The sequence below is a fragment of the Bubalus bubalis genome, chromosome 16 (assembly GCF_019923935.1).
Source record: "Bubalus bubalis isolate 160015118507 breed Murrah chromosome 16, NDDB_SH_1, whole genome shotgun sequence".
NCBI lineage: Eukaryota > Metazoa > Chordata > Mammalia > Artiodactyla > Bovidae > Bubalus > Bubalus bubalis.
The window spans coordinates 81255656-81279859 of record NC_059172.1 but is presented as its reverse complement, the minus strand read 5'-3'; the positions used below and the strand labels follow the sequence as shown (position 1 = coordinate 81279859).

General features: G+C 39.0%; 1 protein-coding gene across 2 annotated transcripts in view; it reads left to right on the top strand.

Annotated features, from left to right (window-relative positions):
• The first annotated feature begins 10661 nt into the window (after positions 1 to 10661).
• The window catches only part of PDGFD (platelet derived growth factor D), a 282712-nt gene continuing 269169 nt past the window's right edge, over positions 10662 to 24204 (top strand). For both annotated transcript variants that reach the window (XM_025267026.3, XM_025267024.3), the window contains exon 1: positions 10662 to 10820. In XM_025267026.3, coding sequence (XP_025122811.1) covers positions 10697 to 10820 — 124 coding nt within the window. In that variant the 5' untranslated portion in view covers positions 10662 to 10696. The remainder of the gene's footprint in view (positions 10821 to 24204) is intronic.

Here is a 24204-nt window from a genome sequence, read left to right as displayed (position 1 = left end):
CTGTTGCTTCTTGACGCGCATACAGATTTCTCAGGAGGCAGGTAAGGTGGTCTGGTATTCCCATCTCTTTCAGAATTTTCCACAGTTTATTGTGATTCACACAGTCATAGGCTTTGGTGTAGTCAATAAAGCAGAAGTAGATATCTCTTCTGGAACTCTGTTGCTTTTTCTCTGAACCAAAAGATGTTGGCAGTTTGATCTCTGGTTCCTCTGCCTTTTCTAAATACAGCTTGAACATCTGAAAGTTCATGGTTCACATGCTGTTAAGCCTCACGTGGAAAATTTTGAGCAGTATTTTGCTGACGTGTGAGATGAGTGCAATTGTGCAGTAGCTTGAACATTCTTTGGCATTGCCTTTCTTTGGGATTGGACTGAAAAGTGACCTTTTCCAGTCCTGTGGCCACTGATGAGTTTTCCAAATTTGCTGGCATATTGAGTACAGCACTTTCACAGCATCATCTTTTAGGATTTTAAATAGTTTAACTAGAATTCCATTACTTCCACTAGCTTTGTTTGTAGTGATGCTTCCTTAAGGCCCACCTGACTTCACATTCCAGGATGTCTGGCTCTAGGTGTGTTATCACACCATCATGGTTATCTGGGTCATGAAATCTTTTTTGTATAGTTCTTCTGTGTATTTTTGCCACCTCTATTCCAATGAATATTCAGGGTTAATTTCCTTTAGGATCAACTAGTTTGATCTCTTTGCTGTCCAGGAGACTCTCAAGAGGTCTCCAACACCACAACTCAAAAACATCAATTCCTCACGGCTCAATCTTCTTTATGGTCCAGCTCTCACATCTGTACATGAATACTTGAAAAACTCTAGCTTTGCCTTTATGGACCTTTGTCAGCAAGATGATGTCTCTGTTTCTTAAAATGCTGTTTATATTTGTCATAGCTTTCCTTACAAGGAGCAAGCATCTTTCAATTACATGGCTGCAGTCATCACCTGCAGTGATTTTGGAGCCCAAGAAGATAAAATCTGTCACTGCTTCTACTTTTCCCCCTTCTATTTACCATGAAGTGACTGAAGTGGCTTACTATAATCTCAGTTTTTTGAATGTTGAATTTCAAGCCAGCTTTTTCACTCTCCTCTTTCACCCTCAGTGATATCATCTACATAGCTAATGTTGTTGGTATTTCTCCTGGCAATCCTGAATCTTGAATCTTGGCAAGCACAATCCAGCTTGTGCTTCATCCAGCCCAGCGTTTGGCATGATGTACTCTGCATATAAGTTAAATAAGCAGGATGACTGGCTTCCCAGGTGCTGCTAGTGGTAAAGAACCCATGGTTTGATCCCTGGGTTGGGAAGATCCCCTGGAGGAGGGCCTGGCAACCCAATCCAGTATTCTTGCCTGAAGAATCCCATGGGCAGAGGACTCTAGTGGGCTATGGTCCTTAAGGTTGAAAAGAGTTGGACACAACTGAAGCAACTTAGCACACATGCAAGCAGGGTGACAATATACAGACTTGTGCTCCTTTTTCAATTTTGAACCAATCAGTTGTTGGATGTCTGGTTCTAAATGTTGCTTCTTGATCTGCATACAGGTTTCTCAGGAGGGACTCTCAAGAGTCTTCTCCAAATATCAAAATGAATCCGCCACAGGTATACATGTGTTCCCCATCCTGAACCCTCATTTTGATATTTGGCAAAACTAATACAGTTATGTAAAGTTTCAGAGTGAAGTAAGCCAGAAAGAAAAACACCAATACAGTATACTAACGCATATATATGGAATTTAGAAAGATGGTAACAATAACCCTGTGTACGAGACAGCAAAAGAGACACTGATGTATAGAACAGTCTTATGGACTCTGTGGGAGAGGGAGAGGGTGGGAAGATTTGGGAGAATGGCATTGAAACATGTAAAATATCATGTATGAAATGAGTTGCCAGTCCAGGTTCGATGCACGATACTGGATGCTTGGGGCTGGTGCACTGGGACGACCCAGAGGGATGGAATGGGGAGGGAGGAGGGAGGAGGGTTCAGGATGGGGAACACATGTATACCTGTGGCGGATTCATTTTGATATTTGGCAAAACTAATACAGTTATGTAAAGTTTAAAAATAAAATAAAATTAAAAAAAATTAAATTAAATTAAATTAAAAATAAAATAAAATAAAATAAAAGCTTATAACCTATCATAGGAAAAAAAAAAAAATAAGCATGGAGCATTAAAAAAAAAAAAAAAAAAAAAGAGTCTTCTCCAATACCACAGTTCAAAATCCATCGATTCTTCAGCACTCAGCTTTCTTATAGTCCAACTCTCACACCCACCCCACTCCAGTACTCTTGCCTGGCAAATCCCATGGAATGAGGAGCCTGGTAGGTTGAAGTCCATGGGGTCGCTAGGAGTCAGACACGACTGAGTGACTTCACTTTCACTTTTCTCTTTCATGCATTGGAGAAGGAAATGGCAACCCACTCCAGTGTTCTTGCCTGGAGAATCCCAGGGACAGGGGAGCCTGGTGGGCTGCCGTCTATGGGGTCGCACAGAGTTGGACACGACTGAAGCGACTTAGCAGCAGCATCAGCAGCACCCTCACCCCACCTCAATTCTTCCTACTCTCCCACTCTTTTCAAACCTTTATTTTTATAATTATTAATAAATGATTTATACACAGATACTTCACTATTCTTGTACAAGAATCTTTTCAGTACAAGTATTAATTTTTCTGCACTTATGTAATATATAGCACACAGATTATAATTGGACAGACTCTTTTCACCTTCACTTCTTTCCTCTGGTTTCCCACATCCTTTTTTGTCACATTTTTATTTTTCTTCATTTTATCCAGTCCATTCTTGAAACTGCATCTCCTTGATTATTGTATGTGAATACACTGAGCTTCCTTGTTTCTTCAAAGCTTCCTGAAAGGTTTCAAACTTTCACTATAGCTTAATTAAAACAGGAAAATACAATAAATAATTTGGACCACAGATAACTTTTCATTACTTTCAAAATGGCCTATGCTCAAGCAAATATAATCATGGAACATAAGGCATGACTTTTCAAAGATGCCATATTATATTATACTTTAGGGTAACTTGAGGATTCTTTAATTAGTCAGTCAGTATATAGTACTGAAATATAAGATTATGCTGATGAAACTAGTGAATATTGTCTATCCTTTATCAAAACAGTCTCTTTTTGTAGAAGTTTAAATTTTTCAAATGAGGGAGTTTTCCAGTCTTTCTTCAGGAAACAAATTTCTTGTGCCTGCAAAAAAAAAAAAAAAAAAAGGAACAATCAGGGTCAGTGTCTAGTGATGTGATTTATTTCACTATAAGTTATTTATTCAAAGTATTCATTTTGCACAACACTTTCAACACTTATTTCTCTTCTACTGTGCAATTTATTTTCTTTGGTAGACTAAACACAAGGAGGGGATTCTGATAAGATAACTAAGATTTTAGGACACAAAAGTTGAAGTTGGGAATTCCCTAGTGGTCTGGTGGTTGGAACTCTATGCTTCCAGTGCAGATAGCCTGGGGATCAGTTCCTGGTGAGGGAACTAAGATCCTGCAAGCAAGTCAGGTGGCAGGACCAATAAACAAACAAGTGCAGCTGGAGTTAAACAAAGAAACAAATACTATCTGAAATTGAAAGGCTTTAAAGAAAAAAAAAAAAGATGACCTTGATCTCAAACTCTTAAAAGCAACTTCGTCAGATGAGTTAAAGTAGCTGAAAAGAAAAAAAGAAAGAAAAGAATCTGGTCATTAATATGAGCTAAATACTTATTCAAATTTTAAATATCATCTTATTAATAAATTCAATATTGGATACACTGAAAATAAGAAGAAATGTATAATATGGAACCCCAAGAGACATAAATATAAATATATATATATATATATATATTTTTTTTTTTCTTGAATGAATTAAGCTCTCAGTCAACCAAGGGAACATTTAAAGACCTGAATGCCAATTTCTTGCTCAAGAAATAGCAAGGTAAGAGGAAAACTTAAAGAATAACAATGCACTGGCTATAAGCCAGTCTCATAAAGATAGAAGTGCAGAATTCTGAAGGAGACTGGCAGATATCCCAGATCAATTAAGGAAGAAATCCTGCTGTATAGACAACATATTTATCTTTGAAAACTTAAATTTAGATAATGTAGCCCAGGAAAGGATAAATGGACATAAAAATATAACTAAACTGAAAAAGAATTACAGATTTGTAGGGACTCTTTAATATGATAAATGTGTAACTGAGTGACTCATTCTATTAAACTGTATCTCTGGTTAATTCACTCAAGTAAAGGTAAACTGATATATGGCAGAACAGAAAACCAACCCTACCTGACTGACTGAATGGTTTTCAAAAAGTCAAGTTGACAGTCTCACCAACCACTAATGTTAAAATATCAAATCTGGAAACTAGTGCTCAAAATGTATCAGCCTTATGTCAAATGTATTTGACACTGTTATTTAGAAACCTAGAACAATATGTAGTTCATATATATATATATATATATATAAAGTAAATTACAAAGTGTAGTGTAAAATGAGCACATCTGAGGGTTGAATCACCATGTATTGATACCATGATTTTCTTAAGTTAGGATGCAGAAAATAGAAATAGGCCCACAGTTGAGTCTATCAAGTAGAAAGAAATATCGCTACCAGTTGCCATGTGTTTTTATGGTATACAGTTAGATTGTGTCACTGAAGTCAGAGCTGTAAAGATGAATACTTAATGAGAACCATCTCAGTGCCATGGCCTGTTGTGGAAAGACTGTACTCAGGACATGGGATCCCTCATCAGTAATTGAGAAGAGTAGATTAATGCTGCTTTGAAGCAAATTAAATAAACCCACAAGTTTCAGTCCTCCAAACAGCCCTTTATTTCCTCTTTAATCCTTATTTAAAGAAAATACACTTAAATGTCTATATACAATTTATTTCTCATAACAATGGGAATAAAAAGATAAACGTGATACACATGACAAATAAGTTGGTTAAGAATATGAGTTTAACAGATAACTTTATTGTTAAAAGAATCATTCGATTAGTTTAAAATGGTGTTCTATTTGTTGATGAGTCAATAAAATTTAATAATATATTTTGCACATACTTGATATAAAATATTATATAACCATCCCTGTATTCCAGATCTTTAAAATCAGCAGAACTATTTAAAATGTACCAAAATTTGTCAACTTATAAATATTTAATTTCATTCTTTGGCACCTAAAATATTCAAACTTTTTTTTTTTTTTTGAATAGAGAGTTTAACCCTTACTTTGAGGCAAATCATAGGTCAAAATCATTTTGTTATATATCTTAAAGTGTTAGGGTTAAGTATATCTCTTTTCTAAATTTGTCATAATTTTAGTCAACGGTATTTCTTCTATTTAGTTCCTTCTACCATTAAAACATCTTATCCTTACCTATGCTTTTATAGAGCTGAACAATTGATTTCCTTAAATGAAAGTAAAATTTTGAAAATAAAAGTAAGCATTCATGCTAGATAATAAACCAATCTTTGAGTTATCCTTTTATTATAGTTATTGAAATATCAAAACATAAGCTTATTAAAATTTATAGAAAACTTCTATTCTTATATATAACAAAATTTTCTACAACTATTTAAAATTCATTTGAGCTTGACAAAGCTACATATATATATACCACGTGGTGAAAAATTATAAAAGAAGGCAAAATTTTAAAAATAAAACAAAACATTCAGATTTATGAAAGATGTATTTAATAACCTAGTATAATACTCTCATTTCATAGGAAAGGATATAATCCCCATAAAATTCAATACTGACCAAGTTCAGTAGTCTAGGAGCAGAGGAGAAATTAGGATGCTATGTCGAACTGTTTCACTTTTTCTGAGACCTAGTGAAAACAAGATAAACAACAAAAGGATGTGCTTTTTGAATAAAGTAGTCTTCATCTAAAGTCAGTAGATGTTTTGTTTTTAAGGGCAGCACTGGTGTGATTCACTTGAAATGAAAGGCTTCAGAAAGGTCATACCACTTTCCATAACTTTTCCACCATGATTTGTTATGAGTTAGTGAAAGCAGCCAAGTGTATTTGAAAAGGTAATAGGAAACACCATTCTTGTGTCTGTTAATCAAAGGAAGAGTAGATGATAAAAATAGTGTCATATTCTAACCTACCCTTTTATCAAATCATCATTGCTAGAATATTTGAGATAAATGTCACTTTATACTAAAAGGTAAATACATTTTACCTATCACTAGTTGGGCTTCCCTGGTGGCTCAGCAGTCAAGAATCTGCCTGCCAATGCAGGAGATACAGGTTCAATCCCTGAGTTGTGAAGAAGCCCTGGAGAAGGGAATGGCAACCCACTCCAGTGTTCTTATCGGGGAAATTCCATGGACAGAGGAGCCTGGTGGGTTATAGTTCATGGGATCGCAATGAATCAGACACGACTTAGCAACTAAAACAATAACATTATTAGTTGCCTTCATTTGAAAAATTTTTCTAAATAATATAGGTTTTTTTTTATACTTAAATGCCATCAAAAGTCAAATAAACATAAAATAGATAATTTATATTATTATAAACACTATAGGAGTAAATTTTATAAATCTGTTTTCATTGAGGGGCCTCATATTCTTCTAATTGACCCATAGATATTTGAAACGTGGTGACATTCAATATTTTGGTAAGTTAGCTTAGGATACCTGCAAAAAATAAGTTGGTACAATTTTACCTTGATGCCAGACCTAACTCATTCTCTCAATTCATTTTCATTAAGTTCTAGTGTGTGTACAGTGATACCTTAGTTGATATAATCAACATAATTTATAAGGGTTTTTAAAAATTATTTATTTATTTTTGGCTGTCTCCAGTCTTAGTTGCGACTGGCAGGATCTTTTTCTTACTGTTGCAGCTTGCAGGCTTCTTTCCAGCTGTGGTGCACACCCATGTGAGTTCCAGAACACATGGGCTCAGCAGCTGTGGTTCCTGGGTCTAGATGCCCAGGGCACTTGTGATCTTAGTTCCCTCATCAAGGTTTGAACCTTCATCGCCTGCATCAGAAAACAGATTCTCAACCACTGGACCACCAAGGAAGAATTAATTGTTAGGTAATACTGAAAACCAGATTCAAAATAATTGGTTAGTCTCCAGTGCCTAATTTTTGGTTTTGTAGTTGATTGGGGTTATTTATCAACATTAGAAATGAAGAATATGTTGATCATGTGTGATGCCCTTTACTATTCTCAGGTAATTATCTGGCATTATAAATTAATAATGCCTTGAGACAGCACAGTATTAGTATCTTGGAAAAAACTACTTTGAATACTTTAAATTCAATGTTTCATATAAGATATTTACATAAGTAAATCTCTTTAGTATTTTTACACTTGTCATAAAAATATAAGCCACTTGTACATTTTCTCATGTTTCCTATATTCTCATGTCAGGAGCTACGGGTGAAATTTAATGAGTATTTCCAACCACATTTTAAAAGTAGCATCATATATTTTAATTACCCCCAGCCCATCAATCTCCAATCCTCTTCTCTTATTAATATATATATGTACCTGTTTATGATCTGTCATCCATTAGAATGTACTCAAAGAAAGCAGACAGTTTCTCTCTCATGTTCACTATTTTATCCCAAGAGTTTTTAGACTAGAGCATGAAAAAAGGGAATAGCTAATGCTTAATAAAATTTGCTGGGTGAATAAATGACTAATGCCAGCCTAGGTTTTAAGTCCCTCCTTGGTCCCTCTTCCAGGGATTGTTTATATTCTGAGACCTTTTTTCCCAGTGACTTATTGAATACAAAGTTTTTGATTACGTCCCACAGAAATGCCTTTTATATCCCTATATGTTTGTGTATCTATAAAGCAACAGTCATGAAATAATGCAACGTTACTATCTGTAATGAACCCTGATTATTAAATTTCTACACTATTGTATGCCATTCTATTTATTAAAAAAATTATGCTGTAGCAGAGGATTTTCAGAGCAGTGAAAATACTTTGTATGATACCATAATGATGAATGTGGTATGAATATTGGCAAATACGCAATATTTAATGGCAAATATTCCATAATGTATTTGCCCAAACCCACAGAATGTGCAACACCAAATGTGAGCCATGATGTAAACTTTCTGTGTACCACATGTAACCAAGAGTGCACCAAGTTCATCAATTGTAGCAGATGTGCCTCTCTGGTGGGTAGATCTGCTGGTCTGGGAGGCTATGCTTCTGTGGTGGCACAGGGGAAATCTCTGTCTCATCCTCTCAATTTTGCTGTGAACCTAAAATGGCTCTTAAAACAAAAAAGAAATGTCAATTAAAAAAAATAATGCTGGTCTTGAAATTTATTTCACAATGCACAAACCCACAGTTTGTAACACTGTTTAGAAAAAAAATGCCAAGAGATGAACCCACATTAATTTCTGAGTATGTAGAAAGAACACATATATTCTAGTCAGCCTTGGATGGTGTAATCTCGAGTTTAATTTTCCTGAACTTCCTAGGCATCTTAGAGCTTCTGGCTCTCTCTATACATGAATGTCATATATAGAGATATTCTCATATCCCAGACTTTCAGGAGCTTAAAGGCCTGAAAGAGAATGAAAAAATGTCTCTTCTAGATCTCATCCTTGAGCAGCAGAGAAATTAAGTAAATTTGGATTTGGATTCAGTTACAACAAAGCAAAATACTAAAGTTCTTTCATATAACTTATCACCACAACCATGCAAACTTAAGAATGACTACTCTCCTTTTGTGTTTTTTTGTTTGTTTGTTTGTTCGTTTTTTTTTTTTTTTTAATGGAAAGCCACTAAATTTATTTCATGACTCACACAAAACACTGGAACCAAATATGATACTGTGAATAGTGGTAGCAAATTACAGCAAACCATAGGACACTCTCATTATGTACAAAAATTGATAGTTCGTCTCGAGATTTACTGTTCGTTTGTTTTTAAAGTAAAGAAACTGAGGTTCAGGAGCTCAAATGACTTAAGGTGACAAACCTAGTGACCAGCAGAGTCTTGGTTCACTGCTCCTTTTCCAAACATAGTCTCCTACCTCTGCGGGCTATAGACAGGATTTAGAAGTTACTGGACTCAAGTCCCTTGGACTGCAAGGAGATCCAACCAGTCCATTCTGAAGGAGATCAGCCCTGGGATTTCTTTGGAAGGAATGATGCTAAAGCTGAAACTCCAGTACTTTGGCCACCTCACGCGAAGGGTTGACTTATTGCTAAAACACTCTGATGCTTGGAGGGATTGGGGGCAAGAGGAGAAGGGGACGACAGAGGATGAGATGGCTGGGTGGCATCACTGACTCGATGGACGTGAGTCTGAGTGAACTCCGGGAGTTTGTGATGGACAGGGAGGCCTGGCGTGCTGCGATTCATGGGGTCGCAAAGAGTCGGACACGACTGAGCGACTGATCTGATCTGATCTGATCTGGACTCCAAGGGCGTTTCCTCTGCACCTCTGAGCTTCCACATACTCAGAGTAGCAGGGCCCCAAGGCCTGGATGTCCCTGCCTCTCTTTGTGGACCAAGAAGACAATACCCCCTCAACTTCTTCACCTTGCCAGTCTCAACTGGCCAAACCCCACCCAATTTCTAGATCTTTCTACAGTGCAGGAGGTGGGCAGTGGGACACATGCAAACACCCTTGACAATTTACTGTTACACTTCATCGCACACAACCCTCACACCTAGGACACGCTAAGTTTCACTCTGAGAAATTAACCTTGACTTGGCTAAGGCCACACCTACTGGAGGTCAAGGGCTTCCTTTGTGGCTCAGTTGGTAAAGAATCCACCCGCAATGCGGGAGGCCTAGGTTCGATCCCTGGGTTAGGAAGATTGCCTAGAGAAGGGAAAGGCTGCCCACTCCAGTATTCTGGCCTGGAGAATTCCATGGACTGTATGGTCCATGGGGTCTCAAAAAGTCGGATACGACTGAGTGACTTTCACCTCACTGGGGTTCAAAGTAAAGATCAGAATCAAGCTCCTTGCTATTGAGTTTTTCCTCCCCTCCCCCCCGCCCCCCTAGCAAAATCTTGACTGAGCAGAATCTGACCTTGGTTATTGTAAAGGACAACTTTGGAACTGCAGCACTTCTCCTCAAATCGCGCCCCACCCCCCCACCCCCAAACGCCCGCCTCCATCACTAGGCAGGAGCCACGTCCTGCGGTGGATGGGCCCGTCACCTCCGGAGAAGTTTGGGGATTCCACCCTCTCGCATTTCTCCCAGCCCCCCCACTCCCTGGTTCCCCTCGCCTGTCTTGTCTGAAGTCTAGGGCTGAGGCCCGAGAGGTGGGGGAGTCGCGTCCCAGGTCGCCCGGCCAGGCCCGGCGGCGGCGCGGGGCTCGGCCCGGGAGCCTGGCGCGCCGCGGCGGGGAGCCCGAGTGCGCGCAGCCCGGGGCGCCGCCGCTAGGCGGGGGCCGCTGCTGCTCCGCTCGGCGTCCGGGCGCCTGTGCTGCAGCTGTCGGCCACCGGAGGGGGCGAACAAACGTCAACCTGTTGTTTGTCCCGTCATCATTGATCAACTCTCCGCGCCACGAGGAAGTGCGGCCGCCCCCCGCGCGGAGACCGCGGCATGCAGGAAGTTTGCGGAGAGCTCGGCGACTAGCACGGAGGCCAGGGCCAGCGAGTGCGGGCGCGCGTCCCGGGAGCCTGTCCCGGCTTTTTCTTGGAGTGACGCTGTCCCCGGGTCTCTGATCCCAATGCACCGGCTCATCCTTGTCTACACGCTAGTCTGCGCAAACTTTTGCAGCTACCGGGGCACTTCTGCCACCCCGCAGAGCGCATCTATCAAAGCTTTGCGTAACGCCAACCTCAGGCGAGATGGTAAGAGACTCAGATTTTATTTTTTTTCAATTAAATACTTACTTTTCTGGTTGTCATCACTGTGGTTCCCCCCATCCCCCGCCCCTTCGGTTTCTTTCCTAAGAACCTTGGTGGCGTGTGTGTGGGAGGGGGTGCAGAAGAGGAAGAGGGGTCCGGTGCCTGCCTCCATCCCTGAGAGCCCCTTCCTGGGAATGGGACTGAGGGTGTGGAAGGCGGTGTGTGGGAGAGGACCGGACAGTCCCGTTGACTCATCTCCAGGACCCTAGAGAAGTCATTTCAGTGTCCATCCGTCCACTGATAGCAGGACCTCGGAGCTGGAGAAAGACTCAGGCTGCGCCTCCCCATGCTCAGGTTCTTAATCTTGTGGACTTGAAACAGATGGGGCATTTGTCATAGGTGGATGGACTCAAGAGTGGCCTTCTCTGGGTGATTTATTTTTATTTTTTAAGTGGGAGGAGAGGGAATGATTCGTTTCAGAGGAAATGGTAGCTGGAACATAGGGACAGTTTATTTATATATTATTTATCTTGAGAGGCCAGGTGTGCACCCTGTTGCCCTGTTCATCCCCAGAGTGACTTCCCCAGTGGAGTTCAACATGGCTCAGAAACTCAGAATTTGGGAGAAAATGCTTTTTGGAGTTTCATCTGTATTCCAGGGGGACCTGACTCCTGCTATTAGTTTTCTTTCACAGAAGTCTTTCCAACTGTTTGCGAGAAGCAAAGCTCCTTCAACAGCCAAGTCTTAAGCAAAGTCCCGGAAAGGCTTGTTTGTTTTCCTTTTATGGAAGACACCTGGGCCACTGGATGCAGTGATTTTAACTGAGTTTGCTATCTGGGCCTCCATCAAGATCTGAAGTTAATATATTTCTCAATTCTCAACTACAGCTTATGTTGCCAATAATTTGCAGCTGCTTCCACCACCTACCTGAACTGACCCATAGGGGTTTGGTTTGGTTTGGTTTTGTTATCCCTTCATCAGATGATATATCTTTCCTTCTGCTTACTTAAAGTTCTGACACATCCCCTGAAGAGCTCACCAAACTATTTTTAAAGGTTTCACTCTCTGAGCTGGCAACATTTGACTGCTGGTAAATTCATATTAGCCTTCTTATTATCAGTTTCTCTCTTGGCTTGTCCTTAGTTTGGATATCACTAAAAAGCTTCTGAGCTTTGAAACAAGCAAACAAAAACTTTGTTATATTTTCTGATGGCAAAGAGACTGTGGATTTCAGTGTGCTGAAGTCATCTGAAGTGGAGGGGATGTAGGGAAACCACAGAGTCACCTCCAGGCAGAAGGTCACCCTGTATTTCAGTTACCTTATTATAGTATTTTATGTAAAATATGCTAACAGTGCACTTTCGATAAGCCTTCATTTTGAACACATTTTTTAAATAAAAATTTTAAAAGGTTTAGGCTCAAGACTGAATTTTTATAGTTTTGTTTCACTCATTAATGTTTCCACCAGGGACACTCTTCTACTCATTGAGTTTTTAGATTTGTTAATGTTTGCACTTCATGTGCCCTTTCAGCTGCATAGAGTAAAATGCCATTTATAATTTGCATGACTTCATAGCCATAATTTTGTAATCCTTAACTTCCCAAGTCTCAGTTACAAGAAGCCAAGGACAGAAAATGAAAAATATGTAACCGTTGCCCATTAACCCAAGATTCTGACTTTTAAAACCAAGTCTCACAGCTCATATCTCTTTGTTTTTGTTGTTGTTGTTAAAACTCTGTACATCTGTCTAGTCTATATGAAAAGTGCTAATGCTTTAATTTATTAAGTTTGAAAACTACTCTAGATTTATTCCGTTATATTTGAACTAGAACTGTTGTGTAGTTACAATAGACACACACACATACACACACATTTTGATTAGTTCAGACTGCTCAGTACTTTCCTCACTGTCAATTTCATTTATAAAGAAGGCTAGGAAAGGGGAAAAGATAGTTAGATTAAAAGAAAAATGTTGTATACAGAGTAAAAATAATTAACACTATAATGGGCTCTTAGATTGGGGAATTTTCAAAAGGCAGCTTATCTTAAGTGTTATAGACACACATTCTCAGAAAATAATAATAATAATATTGCCCCACGGGAATGTAATTGGATTTTAGGTGGTGAAAAAAAGTTTTATATGTTACAGTGGTTTGTGGTCTTCCAAAGGGCCAGTGCATATAAACAGATATCCAGTATATCTGTAGTATTAACAATTCATAGAGTATATGTGGAAACATGTCTAAAAAGACTCATTAATGAGGGGAGGGGCAGTAATGAAGAAAAGGTTGACAGACCCTTCGTAGCATTTTGGTGAGAGCAATAATGAAGGGTTTTGATACAGTCTAGACATCATCTGAGAGATTTTATGTGGCAACAGCTAAGCTGACCAGAGGAGTTAATAACTTATTAAATTAAATCCTTATTCTGATCTGAGACATTTTAAACTTGCTCTCTCTAAGTTCCCTAGTGGCTCATTACAGAGGACAATATTCTGCATCCTATTCAAACAGGGTATAAGTTTGGGGAGGACACACACCCAGGATACAGTAAGGGGAAAGATGAAGATAAGTGTTTCCAAGTATTAATTTAGGGTCCTGAGAATATTTGGCCCTCAGATTACAAGTAGGAAATCACAACAAAAGATTAGATATGGCCCTTGATAGGGGTTTGAAACCACTATCCAATGATGGAACCGTCTTTGTACTTGGGTGCCATGGTTTTGTCCCTGCTGACCCTGTCAGCTGCCACCTAATGCTGGGACTAAGAAGGGAATCAAGAGGACAGGCCTCCCCAGTCCTTGGCATGAGGCATGTTGGATCCTGTCCAGCCTGATACAAAAATCTTGTTCTTTGATCTCCCTGTTCCTAGTAGCTCCAGATAACTGGAGTAGTTAATAAATGAATTGGAGATAAAGCGTGAAGGTTGGTAAGTGATAATCTCCATCTACTCAGTGTAGGAGGCCTCTCTGCTGAAGTATCCTGGCCTCCCAGAACTCTTTATCACTCTATGTTCTTGCTCTAAAAGGGTGTCTGGAGAGCCCTTGCCAGCGCTTGCAGAATGACTAAAGGTAACCCAAGGAGGCCGGTGGTTGAGTTTGGTCTCTGTCACCAGGAGGAAACCAGGTTCTGTGGCTGGAAAGAATTAAAATGTAATAGTTGGCAGTGCTTTATTGAATATCTATGCTTCTTTTATATCATAGTTGTTAATCTTTCTCCAAATAACTTACTTTTGATACCCATTCCTGATCTACCTCTTGGCACAGAGAAAATCTGCCTTTAACAATAGCATCCACATATTCTTATTTTAGTGTCTGTGCAGTTGGTGCTTTTGTTATAATAACTGGCCACAACTGGTGTTTCTCAGAGCATGAACCAAGAAGTGTGAAAGTAGCAATTAACTGACAGTATTGCTTACTTATTTTTAAATCTAACTAGATAGAGCTTCCTGCTTAGGCAGTTAAGATTACAGATGTATTCTTCATTTTCTTGACCCTGTTTTGCTTTCAGAAAGTACAGGTGTTGGTGGCAAGTGATTCTGCTTGGTTAGTTCTTGGTTAGTTCATATTAACCTGCTTGGTTAATATGCCAGGACTTGAATTGTGTATTTTCTATTATCATTATGTAGCGAGATGCCTGCAATTTTAGCAATTGTGGTCTTAGATTTTTTTTTTTTTTAAGCAGTCAAGCTTATTTCTTCAATAACATCAGTTTCTGTTGTCCTCATTGATGACAGCACATTGACTTTGAGTCAAAGATCAGAGCTTAAAGGAAAGGTGAAAAAACAGAGGATAATATAAACAAATTGGGCTTCCCAAGTGGCATGGGGTAAAGACTGTACCTGCCAATGCAGGAGAAGCAAGAAATGAAGGTTCAGTCTTTGGGTTGAAAAAATCTCCTGGAGGAGGCCATGGCAACCCATTCTAGTATTCTTGCTTGGAATATTCCAGGGACAGACGGGCCTGGCAGGCTACCATCCATGGCGTAGCAAAGAGTGGGACACAACTGAGCACAAGCATGAGAATATAACCAAATTACTTTTAAAGTGAAAGATGAGAATCGGATTAGTGATAAATCTGATATTCTTGTGTATTTCTATCTTCAGTCTAAGTATATTAAAAACTCATAATTTTACAGAAAATCATGGAGATTACATATTTTAAATGCAACACGACTTTTACTTGTCATCATAGGTCATTTTACTTAATAGTTTTTTTTTTAAAGGTGAGTTTAGCCAGATTATATATATATATATATATATATATATATATATATATAGAGAGAGAGAGAGAGAGAGAGAGGAGAGAGAGAGAGAGAGAGAAGTGAAAGATGCTGTAAGGCTGTGAGTTATACTAATTCATTAAATGACAGTGATCTTTGAATACAGGGTTTTTCCCTTTTAGCAAATGAAAGCAAAATATTATTGTTTTAGTACAATAGGGTCAAACAGTGAAGCAATGTCCCCAGAGTCACTTACGTGGGATTCCTGAGTACATGTGGTCTCAGAGAATCCCCTCATTCTTAGGGTCTGGAGGATGTGGACATTTGTGTCTCTGTCCTTGAGAGCTGAGTCACAATGCCGATCATCTTCCTTCTGGAACTTACTCTCGAGCTTTCTTTGCTGAAGTGATATGATTAGTGTAAAAAGGCATTAGCTGAACATTTAAATAAAATTCTGCCCATATTAAAATAGGAGCCTAGTCTGAAATTTCTGAATTTACAGTTCCCAGAACCTGAGTATCACTGAGGTCTCATCACCCTGGAAGCCCCTCTGTAGCTAAGCACACTAGATATTAGATTTTATTAACTGGATCTGAGGTCTCATTAGGGTAATGTAAATCACAAAAGTGACCTGGTTAGTGTTTGACAACATTTTAAGTTATTTCCAACTTCTGCATTTCAGAATTTATGCAATTTTATAAGGGAAAATTTTATGTAACTTTTACGTGAAGGACCATTTCAACAAAATGCTGCAAGAGGATGATACATAATAGTAAAAGCAAAGAATCCAAGACAAATGCCGCAGCAGAAATATTCTGGCTCCCTGTACAGTATTTCAGGTGCAAATGTAAGTCCTAAAAAAAGAAATAAGCCCATGAGACACTGAAGTGCACAAGTGCGCAGACGGGAAGAAATATTTTCTTCCAAGAATTTCTTTTACAGAAAAAGAATGAAGCATGCCTTAATTCTTACAAGCATTGATGATGCATATAGTAATATATCTTTGCTGTTCACCCAGATATGCTGACATTCATGTATTCGCTTTAATTTTGATGGATTAATACTGTGTTTTTTGTGGTTGTGCCATGTGCAGACCGGGAGGTCATAGCACATGAACTGTCTTTAGTTATGAAGAGTGATCTTTTACCAAGTTTGGAAGTTTTTACTTGAACACTTTTTGTGAAGTGTAAAGACAGACAGTTTTGGGTGCAGTGCTTTCCCTATAAATATAAGCCAAACATGATTTGAAACCTTGTATATTAGGACTCTTGATTTTTTAAATTTAGCAGGCCTCCTTTGGACTGAAGGAGCTCAGTGACACAGTGCCTAAGTGTGGGCTCTGAGAATGGGTTGAAGTGCCATATTAGTTTTAAGCGAGTCATTTCAGACCCAGTGTGAGAAGCTGCTGATAAGTTCAGCATTTTGCTGAGACATTTAGTAAACAATACAGCAACAGCGTGCTTTTGCAGAATTCACTATTCAGCAGCTTCAGCTATGTAAAATGAAACCAAATGAACTAATAAATGTGCAATAAATCCACTTAAAAACCAAATTCATGTTGATGTTTGGTAGAGACCGACACAATTCTGTAAAGCAGTCATCCTTCAATTAAAAAACAATTAAAAAGAATCCAAATCTGTATCACAATGTGTGTAAACGAGCTCACAAATTTCCATGGTAGAAACTTAAATACTCTTTTCCTTTGCTTCCGTGCAGCGTGCAGCTCTATCTCACTTTCATGTGTGGCTTCCACGTCCACAGCACAGCCAGAGTGTGGCATTAGGAGAGGGAACAGGACTGGCTGAAAATACTCACACTGTGAGCCAAAATGAGAAGGGACAGCTAGTAGCTTTCCTGCCTCCTCTTACTTTTTTCAGGCTTTGAAAAGCGTTCATAAGACCTGAGCAGGCACAGCTGGCTTAGGTTTCTAATGAGTCAGATGAGAGTAGTTCCAGCCTGGAATGGACTGAAGGTGTGTGTCCCCTCCAAATTTGTATATTGAAAGCCCAACCCCCAATGTGATGATATCAGGAGGTGGAGTCCTTGGGATATGATTAAATCACAGGATCAGAGTCCTCATGAATGAGATTAGCTCACTTATAAAAGAGATCCCAGACACATCCTTTCCCTTTATGCCACGTGAGCAGGCAGCAAAAAGACATGGAATCTGCTGGACTTCCCAGCCTCTCAAACTGTAAGACAAACATTTCTGTAGTTTTAAGTCACTCAGTCTGTAGAAAATGTTTATAGCAGCCCAAATGGTCTTTAACCTATCTCTGTATATCACCAGGGATATACTATATTATAACCTAGTAAGACTGATGATTTTTAGAGAATGTTTTTGAATCATAAAGGAAATTTTAGGTTGTATGTTTTGTTTATCAGGATCATGAACTGGACATGGTATTAGCTGAGGTATATATGGATTTCATGCAGAAGATTGACAACACTCACTATGACATCTTTGTGGAAAAGAACAATTGTAGTCTGGGTAATAATGAACTGTTCTTTTTATTTTAGTGATAACTAATAGATTTGTGTTAAACAACAGGAAGGTGAACAGGAATTTTTAATTTGCATTGTGGATTAGACCCTGTTGAATTCAGAATTCTTAATAACTGGAATGAAGACACAGAAAACACATCTACTTGCATATTTTACTTGGAAAAAATAGTTTATAGGTTGGATTAGAGGCAGAGTTTGGCTGATCCTTTTCTACAAAAGGCCAGATAGTAAATATTTTAGGCTTCCCTAAAGTCATGCGGTTTCTACTGCAACTACTCAACAACTCTGCCATTATGAGCAGCCATAGGAATTGCATAAATGAATGTGTGTGGCTGCGTTCAAGTAAAACTTTATTTACAAGGACAGGCAGTGAGCTTTCAGGCTGTAGTTTACTGAATTAGAGAATCTACATGCCTCTTAGGTTGAAATGATGGACTAAGATCTTGACTGCAGCCATGAAATTAAAAGACGCTTACTCCTTGGAAGGAAAGTTATGACTAACCTAGATAGTGTATTGAAAAGCAGAGACATTACCAACAAAGGTCCATCTAGTCAAGGCTATGGTTTTTCCAGTGGTCATGTATGGATGCGAGAGTTGGACTGTGAAGAAAGCTGAGCACCAAAGAATTGATGCTTTTGAACTGTGGTGTTGGAGAAGACTCTTGAGAGTCCCTTGGACTGCAAGGAGATCCAACCAGTCCATTCTGAAGGAGATCACCCCTGGGTGTTCTTTGGAAGGAATGATGCTAAAGCTGAAGCTCCAGTACTTTGGCCACCTCATGCAAAGTGTTGACTCATTGGAAAAGACCCTGATGCTGGGAGGGATTGGGGGCAAGAGGAAAAGGGGACTACACAGGATGAGATGGCTGGATGGCATCACTGACTCGATAGACGTGAGTTTGAGTGAACTCAGGGAGATGGTGATGGACAGGGAGGCCTGGCGTGCTGCGATTCATGGGGTCGCAAAGAGTTGGACACAACTGAGCGACTGAACAGAACTGAACCTTATAGAAACACAATTTAGGGATAAATGCAAAATCTAGCTCTTTGGCTGGAAAATAAAAACAACTGCATTATTATGGATTGGAATAACTTTAACTTCAGTTTATTCTAGATAGATAGCGATATGTCTATATCATCTTACTGATTTAGTTGAACACAGCTGATGCTTCGGCAAATGGTGTAGTTGCTAAGCAACAGCAGTGTGAAACTGAGATTAGTGCTGACACCCTGTTGGGGTCAGGGAGGCAGCAGTGCTCCTACAAGGCAGACTCTGTCCAGCTGGGCTCGAGGGTGTTGTGCTCTTGTCTTCTGCAGGATTCTGCTTCCTTCTGACTCCTTCAAACCCATGCCCTAAACTCAGAATTTGCTGCTCTTCTGTATTTAAACTTTCCCTTCTTACTGGCTCCTTCCTGTTAGCCAACACATATGTTTAAGTGTCTTTGCATTCTCCCATAGCATATAAAAGCCGTTTTAATATTTTTTACATAAAAAAGTTTGTTTGTTTGTTTGTTTTTCATTTTATCACCATATAAACTTCTTCAGTCTCATTATGCCTCATTGTCTCTACTTCATGTCTCCCTTACTCACTGCGATTTGAAGTCATCCCTACCCCTCCGGGTGAGGTCACTATGAACTGTAGTCTTCTCTGGGATTGGCAGGTCTCTTCTAGAAATGATTTCTTCCTTTGGTTTCACACTAGCCCCCTTTGCCTTAACTACTCCTAAATGTATGTTTGAAATAGTGATAGAAATACAGCCAGAATTAACACAGTACTTATTTTAGAGTCTTTGGAGAAGCAAGATTAGAGAAGGTTTTAAAAGTGTATCTTATATTTTGTCACTGTAACAATTATGAACAGTGAAAAAAGTGGGAACAATCTTAGACTAAAATAGGGATCTTATTAATATAAAAAAAATTTAAAATTAAAAAATAATTTCATAGTACAACCTATCTAGCTCTACAGTTGCAGTTTTTTGGAGGTAGATATGCACATATACGGGAGAAGGAAATGGCAACCCACTCCAGTACTCTTGCCTGGAGAATCCCATGGACAGAGGAGCCTGGTGAGCTATAGTCCATGGGGTCGCAAACAGTTGGACACGACTGAGCAACTAACACACACACACATGCACATAAACATGTGATAAACACAATATCTTAAAAGGCAAAATACTTCTAACTATAAAAGTATGACATTGAATAACTACATAGATACTTTCCCTCCTATCCCTGAGTGCTCTTTACCTATTTATGTTTTTTTGTCTCCTTGGCTGGGTCTTCATCTTCCTGTCTGCCCTTTAAATACTGGTATGTTTTCAAGGCTCTGACCTTCATTTTTCTCACTGGTAGTCTCTAGAGGATATTAGTTTTTGTGCAAAGTGTCAGTTGCTTCTTATGTGTGAATGACCTGTAAATCTGTTTTTACTGCTTCTGCCTCTTTTCTGAGCTCTCAATCTGTCTTTATACTTTACTTCTTGAGTGGGTGATCCCACTGGCACCTAAAGTAAATGCTCCAATTCAGTAGGCCTCAGAATAAAAGGATTCATTGTTTAAAATATTGGGTTATACATCCACTAGTGAATTCCTTAACAGTATTAATCCTTTTATTGTTTTTCTTCCAGACACATCATGATTGTTTTTGAATGAACTGTTGAGTGACTGTGCTAACCAGGCATCCCATTTTAGACAGGAACTGAACACCCTTCATAGCCTTTCCTAACTTCTCATCTCCTCTCCAGGTAGAACTGGCTACTCCTTTATTTTCCCCACATTTCTATGGTACCTGTTTATTTCCATATCTGCCATCTGCTGATGTAAGCATACTCATTGCATTTAATGAAGCTGTGCATCCTCACTGTGTATTCCATTACTTGGTATGCAGGACTTCTCCTCAACAAGGTTTGAAGAGTCATAAATCAGCCAATCACTGTCTTCTTTTTACGACTGATCTTTAGGCCATGTGAGCCCTATCAGATTGTAAATGAATGGCACAAGGATGTTTAAATTCTGTAAAGTTTCTGTTAATTGTCTGGAAGGCTGTTTGTATTACTGAACAGGATGAGGACTAGAAGAGGAAGAACAGATGAGAGGTCATAGAAATAGAAAATTAATTTGTGGACATTTTAAGCCTTAGGAGCTTGTGCAGTATTCGTGTGGATGAAATCTAGAGGAATGAAATAAAAGAGAAGCACTTATTTGCATGAAATGCATTCACAGTGAACATGAAGTAATCAGCTCTGTACTATCATGTTTCAAAGTGAGTGGTATTCATGACTGTGGGTATATCATCATCATCCGGGCTTCCCTGGTGGCTCAGTGGTAAAGATCCACCTGCAATGCAGGAGACCTGGATTTGATCCCTGGGTTGGGAAGATCCCATGGAGAAGGAAATGGCAACCAACTACAGTACTCTTGCCTGGAGAATCCCATGGACAGAGGGCTATAGTCCATAGAGTTGCAAAGAGTTGGATAGACTGAGCAACTAACACTAACTAGCTAATAATAATACCTGATATTCTCAGAGTTCTTATAACATGACAAAGTGCTTTCATAGCCATGATAGACAGCAGTTTGGTGTGAAGAATTGGTCATTTCCAAATGACTTTATGGAAAATTTTAAGATCACATATTCTTTTAGACTGCTGTCTTAGAAATAAATGTGACATTAGAGATTAATTTTGGACTAATATCAGTGAAATGTGGAGGGTCTTCAACTGTTTCCCCTTCACCCCAAGCCTGCCTTCCCCTACCAAAAAGCCTTGCACATACTCTGACTAGAATCAATCCTTTTTGGTATACCTTTCTTTTCCAAAATTAGTATTTGAGCACTGCCACAAGAATTTCCCAGTACTTAATAAAAGTTCAAAAGAAAGGATAGAAATAAATTAAGGATCATGAAACAAGTCTTGAGGTTCAGTCAGGGTGATTGACTATGGAAAGCTGAGGAAAAAGTAATGCATCTCCATTTTGTTTAAAGATTTATCTATAGAGAGCATGTTCACACTATTTTACTGAGGATTTAACAAGAGAGTTGCTATTGAATAGAATTTTTAAAAAGTACACATTTCCTATGAAAGCAAAAAGTCCATAGATGAAGTTGAAATATGGAGTTAAAGGATTTTTTTAGACAGTTGCTAATTAAAAAAAAAAAAAAACATACACACAAGAGGATGGTATAAGACCTATTTGTAATTTAAAGTACAGCATATTTGAAGATTATTTGAATACTCTGGGAAAAGCCACTGTGATTTCATATTGTTTTGATTCAATTTTTTAGTTTACTACTGTTCACCAAACTCAACAGCAGCAACATAAACACTACTTATTTGTTCAGTTCAGTTCAGTCGCTCAGTCGTGTCGACTCTTTGCGACCCCATAAATCGCAGCACGCCAAGCCTCCCTGTCCATCACCAACTCCCAGAGTTCACTCAGACTCACGTTCATCGAGTCAGTGATGCCATCCAGCCATCTCGTCCTCTGTTGTCCCCTTCTCCTCCCGCCCCCAATCCCTCCCAGCATCAGAGTCTTTTCCAATGAGTCAACTCTTCGCGTGAGGTGGCCAAAGTACTGGAGTTTCAGCTTTAGCATTATTCCTTCTAATAAACACCCAGAGCTGATCTCCTTCAGAATGGACTGGTTGGATCTCCTTCCAGTCCAAGGGACTCTCAAGAGTCTTCTACAACATCACAGTTCAAAAGCATCAATTCTTCAGCACTCAGCCTTCTTCACAGTCCAACTCTCACATCCATACATGACCATTGGAAAAACCATAGACTTGACTAGATGGACCTTTGTTGGTAAAGTAATGTCTCTGCTTTTAAATATGCTATCTAAGTTAGTCATAACTTTCCTTCCAAGGAATAAGTGTCTTTTAATTTCATGGCTGCAGTCACCATCTGCAGTGATTTTTTGGAGCCCCCCAAAATAAAATCTGACAGTGTTTACACTGTTTCCCATCTATTTCCCATGAACTGATGGGACCAGATGACATGATCTTCATTTTCTGAATGTTGAGTTTTAAGCCAACTTTTTCACTCTCCTCTTTCACCTTCATCAAGAGGCTTTTTAGTTCCTCTTCACTTTCTGCCATAAAGGTGGTGTCATCTGCATATCTGAGGTTATTGATATTTCTCCCGGCAATCTTGATTCCAGCCTGTGCTTCTTCCAGCCCAGCATTTCTCATGATGTACTCTGCACAGAAGTTAAATAAGGAGGGTGACAATATACAGCCTTGACATACTCCTTTCCCTATTTGGAACCAGTCTGTTGTTCCATGTCCAGTTCTGTTGCTTCCTGACCTGCATATAGGTTTCTCAAGAGGCAGGTCAAGTGGTCTGGTATTCGCATCTCTTTCAGAATTTTCCACAGTTTATTGTGATCCATACAGTCAAAGGGTTTGACATGGTCAATAAAGCAGAAATAGATGTTTTTCTGGAACTCTCTTGCTTTTTCCATGATCCAGTGGATGTTGGCAATTTGATCTCTGGTTCCTCTGCCTTTTCTAAAACCAGCTTGAACATCTGGAAGTTCACGGTTCACGTATTGCTGAAGCCTGGCTTGGAGAATTTTGAGGATTACTTTACTAGCGTGTGAGATGAGTGCAATTGTGCGGTAGTTTGAGCATTCTTTGGCATAGCCTTTCTTTGGGATTGGAATGAAAACTGACCTTTTCCAGTCCTGTGGCCTCTGCTAAGTTTTCCAAATTTGCTGGCATATTGAGTGCAGCACTTTCACAGCATCATCTTTCAGGATTTGGAATAGCTCAACTGGAATTCCATCACCTCCACTAGCTTTGTTTGTAGTGATGCTTTCTAAGGCCCACTTGACTTCACATGTCTGGCTCTAGGTGGTGGCTCCCACCACCTGCCCACCACCCTCCCAAAACCCTCCCACCACCCTCCCCAAACCCTCCCACATCCTCCATCCACCTTCGTGATTATCTTGATCATGAAGATCTTTTTTATTTGGCAAAACTAATACAATTATGTAAAATTTAAAAATAAAATAAAACCTGTGGCGGATTCATTTTGATATTTGGCGAAACTAATACAGTTATGTAAAGTTTAAAAATAAAATAAAATTAAAAAATAAAATAAAATAAAATAAAATTCCCAAAGTTGAAACCAATAAATAAATAAATAAAAGCCCTCTTATTCTACAAAACAACAACAATAAGTATTTGCTTAACTTATTTGTTAAACAAATATTTACTGAACACTGATATGCATGCAAATCTCTGGATTAACCACTGAGGCAGAAACAGTTAAGCCTAAGGTACACTTTCTACTCTGCTAAAATTTATACTTTAGTTGATGAGATAAAATATGCATGGGAATAAACAAAGGACAAGACAGGCCCATCTGTGTGCTGCCCTCATGTGACGTATTTTTTAAAGACTCTGTCCTGTTGACCAAATTGTGACTCTAAGTCATCTAATGTTTAATTCAGAAAAAAATGATACTGATTAGGCTGCTGTTGAGCATAGTAGTGTGTGAAGACTGAAAGACAAATCCTTTATTAATTATTAATATTACTATTATCAAGGATTTGAGCAGAAAAGTAATTTTAATTGTAGGACTGGGAGTCATGTGTTCTTCATTTTAGATGTTAGGCTAAATATTTTTGAACCATAAAAGCAAATATACAGGGTCACTTGCCA